Genomic DNA, 15,231 nt, shown 5'->3' on the forward strand with positions numbered 1-15,231 from the left:
TATAGTAAAGATATGTTGGAGGTCTCCAGATTTTCTTTGGACTAAGTTATGTTATTAACCAAATGAGCGTGTTATCCCCTCTACCACCAAGCACATTATGTACTGTGTACCTATGCAAGGGCATGTACCGAAGGAGAACAGATGAACAGAAAGACCAGAAAAATGCCTCTTGCCTACCATGAAAATTAGTCCCATCTTAGGACCATTCCATAACTGTTATGAAGACCATGTGATCCTAGTGTAGCTGTGAGTGGACAAGTAGAGCCTTGGCTTGAGGCTTAAAACCCATTTCACTGGCATTTGAAATAAATTTTCATATGAAACTCACAGAGGAAATATAAAAATATAAATTTCAAAGGTAACAACAGGGGCTTCCCTGGTGGCGCAGTGGTTGAGGGTCCGCCTACCGATGCAGGGGACACGGGTTCGTGCCCCGGTCCGGGAGGATCCCACATGCCGCGGAGCGGCTGGGCCCGTGAGCCATGGCCGCTTAGCCTGTGTGTCTGGAGCCTGAGCTCCGCAACGGAAGGGGCCACAACAGTGAGAGGCCCACGTACCGCAAAAAAAAAAAAAAAAAAAAAGGTAACAACGTTACAAAAATTACAGTGAAATTAATGCAACTCAAAAGATACATCAACTTTGAAAGAAATGACATTTAATCTGGAAATAATCTTTCAGACAATTTCTCATGATAGTCATATTTTGTAACGAAAAAAAAGAGTCCACTATTTTTTTTTTTGACCACTCCACGTGGCATGTGAGATCCTAGTTCCCCAACCAGGGATGGAACCTGAGCCCACTGAATTGGAAGCATGGGTTCTTAACCACTGGACCACCAGGGAAGTCCCTAGAGTCCACTATTTTTTAAATTATCTTTGAACTTCAGAATATCAAGAAATGTATATTCTGTTAATAAGTGAATCTTTACAATCTGTTTAATAATTTATACTACTTCAAGTATATTTTAGCTTCATGACACTATTTATTTTTTCAATCAACATATATTGAAACAGCACCTACCATGTCCCAGATACTGTACCAAGCACTGGGTACACAGTGGAACACAAAACAAAGACTGTCAGCTGAACGGCTACCTTCAGGAAGAGTCAATCTACAACTAAGCCACCAGAATAAAAAACAGAGATATGAATAAAGTAAGTGCCTAGTAAGATAAATTCCCTCTAAATAGAAAACTGACACCATGCTACGATAATCAAATGGGCTAGAGATGATAATCAAAGTTTCTCCGTGACAAGAGAACACAGGACTTTGAGACTCTGTACTCATCAATATTTTGAATCGCCATGTATTATTAACAATGATTGTTTCCGGGAGTTGAAATTACGCATTTCTATAATGTTTGAATTTTTAAATAAGCATACATTAGTTTTGTAACGTTTCTGACCTTCCTTCAAAATCCATCTCAGTAGCACCTACGAAATGAAATTACACCATTCCAATTAACTACCACAGAAGGTTTACCTTCCTTTGAAACCCCACAGAACTTTCTCATAATAATTATGATGATTTTTAAGGATATTAGCCAACATTTTCTAGTAAGTATTATCTGATTATTTCCAAGTACAAACAGTCTCTTGAAATATCAAAGTAGTCAAGTAGAGGTTCCACTAAATGAATTAAGCTATTTAATAGTTTTTTTTTAAATAGATCTTTATTGGAGTATAATTGCTTCACAATACCGTGTTAGTTTCTGTTGCACAAAAAAGCGAATCAGCCATATGCATACACATGTCCCCACATCCCCTCCCTCTTGAGCCTCTCTCCCATCCTCCCTATCCGACCTCTCTAGGTCATCGCAAAGCACCAAGCTGATCTCCCTGTGCTATGCAGCTGCTTCCCACCAGCCAACTATTTTACATTCCATAGTGTATATATGTTGATGCAACTCTCACTTCGCCTCAGCTTCGTCCTCCCACCCCATGTCATCAAGGTCATTCTCTATGTCTACCTCTTTATTCCTGCCCTGCAACTAGGTTCATCAGTACCCTTTTTTTTTTTTAGATTCCATAGTATGCATTAGCATACAGTATTAGTTTTTCTCTTCCTGACTTACTTCACTCTGCATGACAAGCTCTAGGTCCATCCACCTCACTACAAGTAACTCAATTTCGTTTCTTTTTATGGTTGAGTAATATTCCATTGTATATATGTGCCACATCTTCTTTATCCATTCATCTGTCAATGGACATTTAGGTTGGTTCCATGTCCTGGCTATTGGAAATAGAGCTGCAATGAACACTGTGGTGCATGTCTCTTTTTGAATTATGGTTTTCTCAGAGTATATGCCCAGTAGTGCGATTGCTGGGTCATATGGTAGTTCTATTTTTAGTTTTTTAAGGAACCTCCATACTGTTTTCCATAGTGGTTATATCAATTTACATTCCCACCAGCAGTGCAGGAGGGTTCCCTTTTCACCATACCCTTTCCCGCATTTATTGTTTCTCGCTTTTTTGATAATGGCCATTCTGACTGGCATGAGCTGATACCTCATTGTAGTTTTTTGTTTTTTGTTTTTTTTGCAGTACGCGGGCCTCTCACTGTTGTGGCCTTTCCCGTTGCAGAGCACAGGCTCCAGACACGCAGGCTCAGCGGCCATGGCTGACGGGCACAGCCGCTCTGCGGCATGTGGGATCTTCCCGGACTGCGGCACGAACCCATGTCCCCTGCATCGGCAGGCGGACTCTCAACCACTGCACCACCAGGGAAGCCCCTCATTGTAGTTTTGATTTGCATTTCTCTAATAATTAGTGATGCTGAGCATTTTTTCATGTGCCTCTCAGCCATCTGTATGTCTTCCTTGGTGAAATGCCTATTTAGGTCTTCCACCCATTTTTTAACTGGATTGTTTGGTTTTTTGATATTGAGCTCCATGAGCTGTTTGTATATTTTGGAGATTAATCCTTTGTTGTTTCATTTGCAAATATTTTCTCCCATTCTGAGGGTTGCCTTTTGTCTTGTTTATGGTTTCCTTTGCTGTGTAAAAGCTTTTAAGTTTAATTAAGTCCCATTTGTTTATTTTTGGTTTTATTTCTGTTACTCTAGGAGGTGGGTCAAAAGAGATCTTGCTGTGGTTTATGTCAAAGAGTGTTTTTCCTATGTTTTCCTCTAAAAGTTTTATAGTGTCTGGTCTTACATTTACATCTTTAATCCATTTGGAGTTTATTTTTGTGTATGGCATTAGGTAGTGTTCTAATTTCATTCTTTTACATGTAGCTGCCCAGTTTTCCCTGCACCACTTACTGAGGGTTTATCAATTTTGTTTATCTTCTCAAAGAACCCGCTTTTAGTTTTATTGATCTTTGCTATTGTTTTCTTCATTTCTATTTCATTTATTTCTGCTCTGATATTTATGATTTCTTTCCTTCTACTGACTTTGGGTTTTCTTTGTTCTTCTTTCTCTAGTTGTTTTAAGGGTAGGGTTAGATTGTTTGAGATTTTTGTTTCTTGAGGTGAGATTGAATTGCTATAAACTTCCCTCTTAGAGCTGCTTGTGCTGCATCCCATAGGTTTTGGGTCATCATGCTTTCGTTGTCATTTGTTTCTATGTTTTTTTTTATTTCTTCTTTGATTTCTTCAGTGATCTCTTGATTATTTAGTAGTGCACTGTTTAGCCTCCATGTATTTGTGTTTTTCACGGTTTTTTTTCCTGTAATTGATTTCCAATCTCATAGCGTTGGGGTCAGAAAAGATGTACGACTTCAATTTTCTTCAATTTTCGGAGGCTTGATATGTGACCCAAGATGTGATCTATCCTGGAGAATGTTCCATGTGCACTGGAGAAGAAAGTGTATTCTGCCACTTTTGGGTGGAATGTTCTATAAATATCAATTAGATCTATCTGGTCTATTGTGTCATTTAAAGTTTGTGTTTCCTTGTTTATTTTCTGTTTGGATGATCTATCCATTGGTGTAAGTGGGGTGTTAAAGTCCCCTACTATTATTGTGTTACTGTCGATTTCTCCTTTCATGGTTGTTAGAATTTGCCTTATGTATTCGGGTGCTCCTATGTTGGGTGCATAAATATTTATAATTGTTATATCTTCTTCTTGGATTGATCCTTTGAACATTATGTAGTGTCTCTCCTTATCTCTTGTAACAGTCTTTATCTTAACGTCTATTTAATCTGAAATGAGTATTGCTACTCCAGCTTTCTTTTCATTTACATTTGCATGGAATATCTTTTTCCATCCCTTCACTTTTAGTGTGTATGTGTCCCTAGGTCTGAAGTGTGTCTCTTGTAAACAGCATATATATGGTCTTGTTTTTGTATCCATTCAGCCAGTCTGTGTCTTTTGGTTGGGGCATTTAGTCCATTTACATTCAAGCTTATTATCGATGTGTATGTTCCTATTACCATTTTCTTAATTGTTTTGGGTTTGTTTTTGCAGGTCTTTTTCTTCTCTTGTGTTTCCTGCTTAGAGAAGTTCCTTTAGCATTTGTTGTAAAGCTGGTTTGGTGGTGCTGAATTCTCTTAGCTTTTGTTTGTCTGAAAAGCTTTTGAGGGACCTCCCTGGTGGCACAGTGGTTAAGAATCTGCCTGCCAATGCAGGGGACACAGGTTCGATCCCTGGTCTAGGAAGATCCCACATGCCACAGCACAACTAAGCCAGTGTGCCACAACTACAGAGCCTGTGCTTTAGAGCCCGCGAGCCACAACTACTGGAGTCCGTGCTCCGTAACAAGAGAAGCCACTGCAATGAAGAAGGAAGGCAGCCAAAAATAAATAAATAAATATTTTAAAAAATAAAATAATTATCTTAAAAAAAAAGAAAAGCTTTTGATTTCTCCATCGAATCTGAATGAGATCCTTGCTGGGTAGAGTAATCTCGGTTGTAGGTTTTTCTCTTTCATCACTTTAAATATATCCTGCCACTCCCTTTTGGCCTGCAGAGTTTCCACTGAAAAATCAGCTGATAACCTTATGAGAATTCCTTTGTATGTTATTTTTTGTTTTTCCCTTGTTGCTTTTAATAATTTTTCTTTGAATTTAACTTTTGTTAGTTTGATTAATATGTGTCTTGGTGTGTTTTTCCTAGGGTTTATTCTGTATGGGACTCTCTGTGCTTCCTGGACTTGGGTGACTATTTCTTTTCCCATGTTAGGGAAGTCTTTGACTATAATCTCTTTAAATATTTTCTCAGACCCTTTCTTTTTCTCTTCTTCTTCTGGGACCCCTATAATCTTTCTAACACTGGGTTAGGAAAAAAAAAAAGTTGGATAAAATTGCTTCTGCAATCTTGTTTTAGCATTGAACTTATTAGAGTTCTTAAAGAGTATAAAAGCAAACAAGTCTAGTCCAAATAAAAGTTTCACATTCTCAATCAATGAAATCTGAAACAATGAGGCTTTACTAATGCCTATGGAAAAAAACTCAACTGTTATAAAGCAGAAACTAACACACCATTGTAAAGCAATTATACTCCAATAAAGATGTTTAAAAAAAATTCAAGAGGGACTTGAATTAATTATAAAATGTCTAATTGCTTTGGATTAGCCAGAATGCTCCATAATAGGAACTTCACACAGAAAAAAGATTCTTCAAGTACCATCAAGTGCTTACTATGTCAAATATAAATTTTTTTTAAAAGATATCAACTAAATTTATCCAAAGGACTTAATCTCATGAATACCCATCCAGAGAATTTAGACACTGATGTTTTTTGGTTGGATGATTGGTTGGTTGGTTTTGGGGGGGTATTTTTTTTTCCAGATTAATATTTTGATCTAAGGCCTTAACCACCATATCAGAAACTTTAAAAAAAAACAGTGGGGGGGCAATTTAATAACAATCATAACTGTGATAGTTTCTAAAATATATCCACAAATTCTTTGATACACCTCCCTTCAAGACTTACAGCTTAATTCTCCTCCCCTTAAGTATGGGCTGCATTTGGCTTATAACAAATAGAATATGGCAGAAATGACAGTCAAGAAACAGGTCATGAAAAGACATTGTGTCTTCATCTTGGTAACTCCTGGATCACCTGCTTTGGAGGAAGCCAGCTGCCACAACACGAGGAGCAGTTCATGTGGCAAAGGACTCAGGACTCCAGCCAACTGCCACGTAAGGGGAGCAATCTTGGGAGAAAATCTTCTAGTCACAGTCAAGCCTTCAGGTGACAGCAGCCCCAGCCAACTTGAATGCAACCTCAGGAGAGGCCCTGAGCCACAGCCACCTGGCTGAGCCACTCCCAGATTCTTGACCTTAAGAAACTGAGATGTTAAATGTTTATTGATTTAAGATACTAAGGTTTGGGGTGATTCGTTAGATAGCAGCAGGTGACTAACACAATACTGGTGGCCCTTCAAGTCATTCAAGGATTTTCTTTTTAAATTACTCATCTTCTAATATATATAACTTATCATTTAAGACTTAAACATTGTCAGGACTTCCCTGGTGGCACAGTGGTTAAGAATCCGCCTGCCAATGCGGAGGACACGGGTTCGAGCCCTGCTCCAGGAAGATCCCACATGTCATGGAGCAACTAAGCCCGTGCGCCACAACCACTGAGCCTGCACTCTAGAGCCCGCGAGCCACAACTACTGAGCCCGCGAGCCACAACTACTGAGCCCACGTGCCACAACTATTGAAGCCCGCGTGCCTGTGCGGGAGTAGTTATACCATGGAAATAGGCAAAAACCACAAATCAGGGTTCCCCTACCTCCCCGGAAACTTGTTGGAGCCCATGCTCTGCAACAAGAGAAGTCACTGCAATAAGAAGCCCGCGCACCACAACGAAGAGTAGCCCTCTGCTCAATGCCAACTAGGGAAAGCCCACGCGCAGCAACAAAGACCCAACTCAGCCAAAAATAATTAATTTTTTAAAAAAGAGGAATGCTGGGCTTCCCTGGTGGCGCAGTGGTTGAGAGTCCGCCTGCCGATGCAGGGGCACGGGTTCGTGCCCTGGTCCGGGAAGATCCCACATGCTGCGGAGCGGCTGGGCCCGTGAGCCATGGCCGCTGATCCTGTGCGTCCGGAGCCTGTGCTCCGCAACGGGAGAGGCCACAACAGTGAGAGGCCCGTGTATCGCAAAAAAAAAAAAAAAAAAAAAAAAAAAAAGAGGAATGCTATTTTAAAAAAAAAAAAGACTTAAAGATTGTCACACACAGAATAAAATTTGCCTAACAAAGATGAATCAAGTGTAGAATCAAAAACTCATGGCAACTAAAAGATAGGAAAAAAACCATTTACAAATATTATGAATGAGATGATAAAACGAGGAACAATTTCCCTAGCAGTAAACTAAAGTTAAGTAGGCAGGCAACCACCTGAAAAACAGAAAACAGTAACAGTTAAATGAGGACTGAAAGAGATTGTGCAGAAGACTCCTGCTTTTCACCACAAGCTTCCATCTACTTGGTTACTTACCATGTTCACCTATATCTTCGAAAGAAATAAAAATATTAAACTGAATCTACTCACTTGCCACTGTTGGCCAGCTGCCTGAACTCCTTCACTGTCATGGCTTTTTTCTGGATGTTGTATTGAGTGAACAGTCCTGACTGCCCTGTGACCATCTGCTGAATTGGCGCTGGAATAAGCAGATGGTCAATGTCATCATAGCACTGCCTTGGCTTCCACTCCTTAGGAGGAATAACCTAAAAGTAAAATAATGAAATATTATTTGGAAAACATTCCAGGTAGTTATTTAGCTTTCCTATTCCAACAGAATACAAGTGAAGAATTTCTCAGCATTTATATGACAAATGTGTAAAAGAACTGTGAAGATTCACATTAAAGGAAATGCTTGCATTCTCCCAAATATTCACCTTACTGACATGACTTTTTTAAAACAGCAAAATTTACTGAGTACTTACTATACAAAATACTGTGCTTGTATTAACTTATTTTTTAGTGGCTACTGTTAACCTCTCTGTTTTAAAGGTAAAATTGAGAGACACACAAAAGTAAAATAACTTGCTAGAGTTCAAGTGCTGTTTATAGTACCATGAGAAAAATAAGTATTGGTTTAGTTGATACCTTTTCTTTAAACACCTCTCACACAATATGGCAAATCAGAGTGGTGTGCAAGTAAATGTTTAACCAACAACTTTCCAGGGAGGTGGGGGAACCCTGATTTGTGGGTTTTGCCTATTTCCATGGTTGTAACTACTCCCATCATGGCCAATTTGAGCTTACCAATGTGATGTCACTGAACATGGGGTTAGAAAAGATGTGCACTCTCAATTCTCATGTGCCTGTATGAAGTAGCTCAGCACACCATTGCTTTCCCATAGTATTTCAACACTTAATTACTAACAATGGAAAGATCATCAACAGTAAAACCAAAAATACATAATCATATGATCAAAAATTAGAAGGAAGTTATGAATTGAGTTATGAATTGAGTCATGTTATGAATTGAGTCAAGTTATGAATTGAGTCATGGTTTATAGCTGGAATTTATCCACCTTTAGAAGTTATCTTAATTTTTAAAGACAAACTTCTTTTAAAAATTTAATTGTAAAATATAGATAGCACACATACAAAAAATGCATAATCACAAATATGTAGCTTTGTGAGTTATTATAAAGCAAACACCAGAGTACCCACTGCTCAGGTGTGAGAAGTAAGATACTTCTGGCACCCCAGAGATCCTGGTGCCCTTTTCCAAATACATCCCCCTCTTACTCAAAAGATGGTCACAATCATGGCACTTACGCTATTAATCTCCTTGCTGGGCTTTATAGTTTCATGTCTGTGTGTAAACCCTGACAACAGTTTTTTAAATGTACAGAAACATAAGCATCCATATATACATACATTCTTTTTTTTTTTTTTTTTTTTTTTTTTGCGGTATGCAGGCTTCTCACTGCTGTGGCCTCTCCCATTGCGGAGCACAGGCTCCAGACGCGCAGACTCAGCAGCCATAGCTCACGGGCCCAGCCGCTCTGCGGCATGTGGGATCTTCCCAGACCGGGGCACGAACCCGTGTCCCCTGCATCAGCAGGCAGACTCTCAACCACTACGCCACCAGGGAAGCCCCCTATACATACATTCTTTATCTTTTATATTTTACTCAATTTTTTTGTGAGATTCAAATATGATGACCTAGGTAACTGAAGTTCATTGACTTTCATTCCTACTTAGTATGCCTTCGTATAAATATTTATTTGTAGGGGTGACTACTTGGTGGTCACTTGTTTTTTTTCTAATTATTGGCAACTGCAAACAGCACTATTAACATTGCTGTATGCATCTTCTGCTGCATGTGGGCACACGGTTCTCAAATACACACACGCACAGATCCTCCTAACAGTGAAACTACTGGGACATAGGATATGTACAGATCAAACTTAATCGTTATTACCAAACTTTTGCCAAAGTGGTTGTACGATTTCATACTCCCGCCAGCAATGTGTGAAAGTTCCTGTTGCTCCACATCTTCATCATCACTTTGCATTGTTGATCGTTTAAATTTTAGTCTTTCTGGAAGGTGTGTAATGGTACTCAAGTTGGAGTACCATTTGCATTTTCTGATAACTAAAGAAATCTCTTCATATATTCACTGACCCTACAGATATCCTCTTTCGTAAAGTGCTTATTCAATCCTCTTGCTCATTTTACTATGGCACTGTCAGTCTTTTTCTTATTAATGTATAGAGATTCTATATATAGTCTGGTTATTCTTAGAAGAATGTGTGTGTGTATTTGCAAATATCTATATGTATGTGTGTGTACTATATCAAATATCTTCTCTTACCCTGTAACTTTCCCTTCAACCTTCTAAACTATATTTTGATAAACATAAGCTCTTAACTTTAATATAATCCAATTTCTTCATTTTTTGCCTTGATCTTCTGTTTAAAAAATATGTATTTTCCTACTCTAGGGCATGAATACATTCTATTTTGTTTTCTAAGAGTTTTCAGGTTTTGTCTTTCACATTTTATCTACACTGCACCTGCAACTAGCTTTTGTGAAAGCTTTAAGTCAAGCTTCGTCAGATGAGAAAACCTGGAGTCGGGGAAGGAGTGACTTGGCCAATGTTATACACCTGATAAACGACTCTATTAATTCAAAAAAGAGGTGGGGGGAGCAGTCAAGTCTAAAATTAATTTTCATCAGCAATATGGAAATATTATACATTTTATTTTCTCCAAGGTATGTTAGCTTAAAATGAGCTAAAAATACATACTATCTTAAAAGCATATGAACAATCGCACCAAATGGATATGGATAAACATATTACATTGTCTTGATCACATATTGAAAGGGGAGAGGGCAGTATTTAAGAGTGTTATAAATACTAACTTTTTCTTCATCAGAAATAAATGTGAGTATTCCAAAATATAAAACATAGATTTATTCAGGCTCCTGTTTAGAAATATATCTACAATCAAAATCAATATTATGTTTAGAGTTAAATATTTTCCTGTGTTGTGAAAAACAAGGCAGTTTTTCACCCCAGAAAAATTCTGAACCAAATTTTCTTCTCTCAAGTTAAACAAGGAATACATTTACAAAACTCTAAATATTACCTTTGTGAATATTTTGTGCGTGTGTTCATTTACTTCAATTAAAATGTTCAGACAGAACTTTAAAAATCTGTAAGTTCAGGCGTATAACAAAAATCTTATTTTTTAACTATAATTTTAAATCTTAACACATCAGATTTTCTTACATAGGAATCGTAAGCACAACATACTTAGGACTTTATATATATATATATTTATACATATATAGATATAGATATAGATATATATTGCATATTACCATTTCCCCGACCCCAGCCTGGGCCCTATACCAGTAAAAATTGTCCAGCTACAATCTGTATTTGCACTACTTATCCTGAACTATGTTGCTATTACTATCATCTACCAACTGAGAAAGGAGCAGGAGGAGGAAGGGCGGTGCTTCTCACACTCTTTCTTCACCTTTGGGCACAGACAGCTACCTGCACCCGCTAGGCTACTTGTGAAGCTCTGTATTATGCATAACCTCAGGCCCAGAACAGGCTACGTCCAGAATACTGCTGCCAAAGAATTTAGCCATTGCTCGTATAATAATGCTTCATCATAACCTTTCTCCACAAAAACAGTACAAGTTTTACATTTAAGGACACTGTCACTTTTCACTTTCGCACCTGGACCACCAACTTTTTAGACAAAAAGTCAGGGTGTCAAACCTCTCACTCTGGAAAAAAGAAGTTAAATCTAAAGTATAAATCTAAAAAAATGTCATCAAACAGACTACCCTGGTGGCGCAGTGGTTAAGAATCCGCCTGCCAATGCAGGGGACACGGGTTCGAGCCCTAGAGTCCGGGAAGATCGCCCATGCCGCGGAGCAACTAAGCCCGTGCGCCACAGCTACTGAGCCTGCGCTCTACAGCCCGCGAGCCACAACTACTGAGCCCGTGTGCCTAGAGCTCATGCCCCGCAACAAGAGAAGCCACCGCAGTGAGACGCCTGCGCACCACAATGAAAAGCAGCCCCCGCTCGCGGCAACCAGAGAAAGCCCGCGCACAGCAACGAAGACCCAACGCAGCCAAAAATTAATTAATTGATTGATTTTTTAAAAAATGTTATCAAGCAAGACAGACTGTAATCTGAGGCCAAAGTCACTACTGTTGGAATTTCTCAACCACTTTCTTCAAATCATAAATTAAGACCAATTCATTAAATGGTGCATCAACAAAGAATTTCATAGGTGGTTCTGTTCCCCAGGGCTAGCCCTCAAAGTAAACTAGCACCATTAATGCAGTTTTGATCTTTACAATTTGATTTGATTTGGTGTAGTTTTATACATTTGCTATTGCTGTAACTTCCAGAAAAAGAAGGAAATCAGGTGAAACTGAGTACATGTGACTTGATGTAAAAGATAGCAAAAATGACTGGGAATAAAACAGTTTATTGTATTCCTAATATAAGTAAAAGGAAATTACCACAAGATTGAATAAATGAGTAACTCCAGCTTTGTCAATGAGTCTCACTTAAAAAAAAAGTCTGGACTCAGGTGTGTCTGGTTCAACATTCAGAAAACTAACTGTCGTTCTCATTAACGTCATTCTGTCAGAGAACACCCAAGGCAGCACAGGTGTCCTCTGTGTGCCTGCAGCTCTCTTGTGAGGGTAGTGCCTGCTTCCTCTTCTAAGGTTACTAAACGTGCCCCCAACCACAGAACATTCACTAATCCCAGTGGAACACAGTAAGATATATGTTTTCAGGCAACAAAAGAGGGAGAACAACAGGACAAAGGGCTGCATTCAGAGCCCAGAGTAGAGGACAGACAGTCACCCTAACACCCTTCTGCCCAATAAAGCTCAAAACCTTGCTAACCGGTTCATTTTAAGTTTATGATCAAAATTCTGTGTGTCAAATGATTCTGAAATATCATTCTCTTCAACTTGATGTTTTTCCTCCTCAAAGACAACCCAGAAATGTTAAGGTTCCAAAAATGAGATCTTTTAAGAGCAAACCTAATGAAAAGATTAAGTAAGGATAGCTCATCTGAGAAATTCACTATAAACCTTTATCTTCCTTTTCTCTCACCCACCCCTAATCAACTTTCACTCAACTTAACATCCCCAAATTTTAAACCTTTTCTAGGAGTGATCTGAACCATACATATCAAATAACAGACTTCAAGGCAGAGATGTCAGAATAGTCCAAGGTTACAAGCAGCTGCGTCCAGATGCAGGAGGAGGACTTGAGCACCAACCCCTGCCCTTCTGCAAGTTCTCTCTGAGGCTACTGTCTGCTTTCAATGCTACTGGACCTTCCACGGAGATGGGCTTCCAAGTAGAACCCGTGACGAGCCACAGTAGAGAAGGCTCTGCTGGGGCTCAGGAATTTATGTGGTGATGCCAACAAGTCTACAGAAACCCAGATTATAAACTTAACATTTAGAACAAGAACAAAACAAAGCAAGTAACAATAAAATCTATTCTTGAGGAAAATTTTAAATTGAACTAGATTTCCATTATAGAAAGATATACCTATCTCAGGTTAAATTCAAATCTAGATAATCTCTCTTTCAAAGCTCTAACTCTGGGCTTATGGGGGCAACCCTGCAATGCAGTCTTGAGCGCCTTAGGGACCACCTTATGTCCCTGAGCACATCACAACTACCCCTGACAAGACTCCCTGCTTCTGCTCTGCCTCCCCCTCAAATTCATTCCTGATGTAGAAGCCAGTGTGATCTTATCAAAATAATGTCACAAAAATAACAAGTAAACAAACAAGCAGCCACCATATCCTCTCTCCTCTACTTTAAGCCTATCAATGCTTCCCATTGCATTAACTGCATTAATGGATTAACAAGAACAAAGATTTTGCAAATGTCTTCCTTTGGAAGAAACAAGTTTCCACATCAAGAAGACTAAGCATAACTGAAAGGCCAAGTGATCATTTTCTGGCTTAAAAGATCTGAGGATAATCACCTTTGCAAGACCCGCTCGATGGGCTCCTTTAGACTCCATGTATGCGAGGTATTTGTTGAACTCCCGGAATTCCTCCATGCAGGGTCTGAAGGTCATGATCTTACAGCTGGGGTTGAGCGGACTCTCCACCTTGGCCACCTCCATGATGGCTGGGGCAGTCTCTGCAGAGAAGATGATGTGGGCATCAGTGCTGAGTTATTGGGTGGTGAGGTCAGTGGTCATTTCTCCCAAATAGCAGGTAAGCTCCTCCAGCAAAAACTCTTCTAGTTACTTAACCATTCCCTTCTACCACCCTGTTAGGGAGACCCCCTCATCTCTCCCCAGACTCCTGAAAAGAAAAACTGCCTCTAGTTACTCCTCCTCCCAAGCTTCTATTCCTGGCATTAAATCACTGACCTAATTATATTGCTCTCCTCCTCAGAGTCCTTCCTAGAAAGAATGAATTTTCTAGGGACTTCCCTGGTGGCGCAGTGGTTAAGAATCCGCCTGCCAATGCAGGGAACAGGGCTTCGATCCCTGGTCCGGGAAGATCCCACATGCTGCAGAGCAACTCAACCCGTGAGCCACAACTACTGAGCCCGCGTGCCACAACTACTGAAGCCTGCACGCCTAGAGCCTGTGCTCTGCAACAAGAGAAGCTACCGCAATGAGAAGCCCATTCACTGCAACAAAGAGCAGCCCCCGCTCGCCGCAACTAGAGAACGCCAGCGCACAGCAGCAACGAAGACCCAGTGCAGCCAAAAATTAATTATTTTAAAAAAGAATAAATTTTCTAACTTTGCAAGTTTACAGAAGGTGTTGTTCCTATGCACCAGCTCTGAAACAGACTCTCATCCATGCACCTATGTAAGGGCCTGGTGCCGGCTGAGAGGTTAATGGACAATATTCCACATCCCCAGCACAGGGCTTACTCAGGTGCACTTCTACTCATCATGACATGCTTTCCTACAACAACTTACAAACTATCCTGTCCGCAAAACCACCGGACACCAGGCTAAAGTACTGGAGACACAGAAAGGGGTAAGGTTGCCTTCCAAGCTCACTGTTTAGAGGCCGAACAAACTTCAATACAAAACTATACACAGGAAGGAGTTCCTGACTCCACCTGAGTTACTCAGAAATAACTTCCCTAGAAAGAGGCAGAGTTAAGCCTTATGAGAAGATGCAGAAGTTTGCCAGATGAGAGAAGGAACACTTTACGTGGTGAAAATATTTGGAAGTCTGCAGGGATGGAGAGGGGAGGTTAGTTTGTCTGGAGCTTAGAAAGAAAAGATTATACAGATCAAAGTAGAAAAGTAGGCAGTAGTAGTGTTGCGAAAACACAAACTTAATCCTGCTGTCTATGAACAGCATGATTCCTTCCACAAACATCTACTGAACACCTACTGTGTGCTAGGCACAGGGAATGCCAAGGTGATAAGGAGCATGGGCAGGCATGCATGCCTCAGGAAGGAGTCCGGCCCCACCCCACTTCCAGATGCAGCAACACTGCCTGGCATCCGACAGCTCAGACAGCAAATCCTCTCAGAACAAAGCTTTCCTTTTCTCATCTTTTTATAATAAATTTAATCTGCTTGACAAAAAGAGAAGTTGGGAAGGGATGGGGTAGATAAAGGGGAAAACATGCAAGGGGATAATAAGAAGTTAAAACAGATCAGGACTACAGATGATGTGATCATCATTTACTGAAGGTTTAAATGAGCGTCTATCTCACAAAGTGCATGTGGGGAGGGAATTCCCTGGTGGTCGAGTGGTTAGGATTAGGTGCTTTCACTCTGGGGCCCCAGGTTTGATCCCTGGTTGGGGAACTAAGATCTCACAAGCCATGC

The 15,231-nt window shown here is 39.9% G+C and overlaps 1 protein-coding gene across 7 annotated transcripts in view; it reads right to left on the reverse strand.

Annotated features, from left to right (window-relative positions):
* Positions 1–15,231, reverse strand: part of KDM4C (lysine demethylase 4C) — a 400,106-nt gene that overhangs the window by 347,575 nt on the left and 37,300 nt on the right. For 5 of the 7 annotated variants that reach the window (XR_012332500.1, XR_012332501.1, XM_033858103.2 and 2 more), the window contains exons 2-3: positions 13,403–13,563; positions 7,444–7,619 (exon numbers count right to left, since the gene is read on the reverse strand). Coding sequence is in view for 4 of the 7 variants with exons in the window: in XM_033858103.2 (XP_033713994.1) it covers positions 7,444–7,619; positions 13,403–13,546 (320 nt within the window). In the remaining 3 variants the exon portion in view is untranslated. Of the gene's footprint in view, positions 1–6,004; positions 6,234–7,443; positions 7,620–13,402; positions 13,564–15,231 lie in introns of those variants that run through there. The other 2 variants (XM_073806127.1, XM_073806126.1) reach the window with 2 other exon arrangements.

Source organism: Tursiops truncatus, chromosome 6 (assembly GCF_011762595.2).
Source record: "Tursiops truncatus isolate mTurTru1 chromosome 6, mTurTru1.mat.Y, whole genome shotgun sequence".
In the NCBI taxonomy this organism is placed as follows: Eukaryota; Metazoa; Chordata; class Mammalia; order Artiodactyla; family Delphinidae; genus Tursiops; species Tursiops truncatus.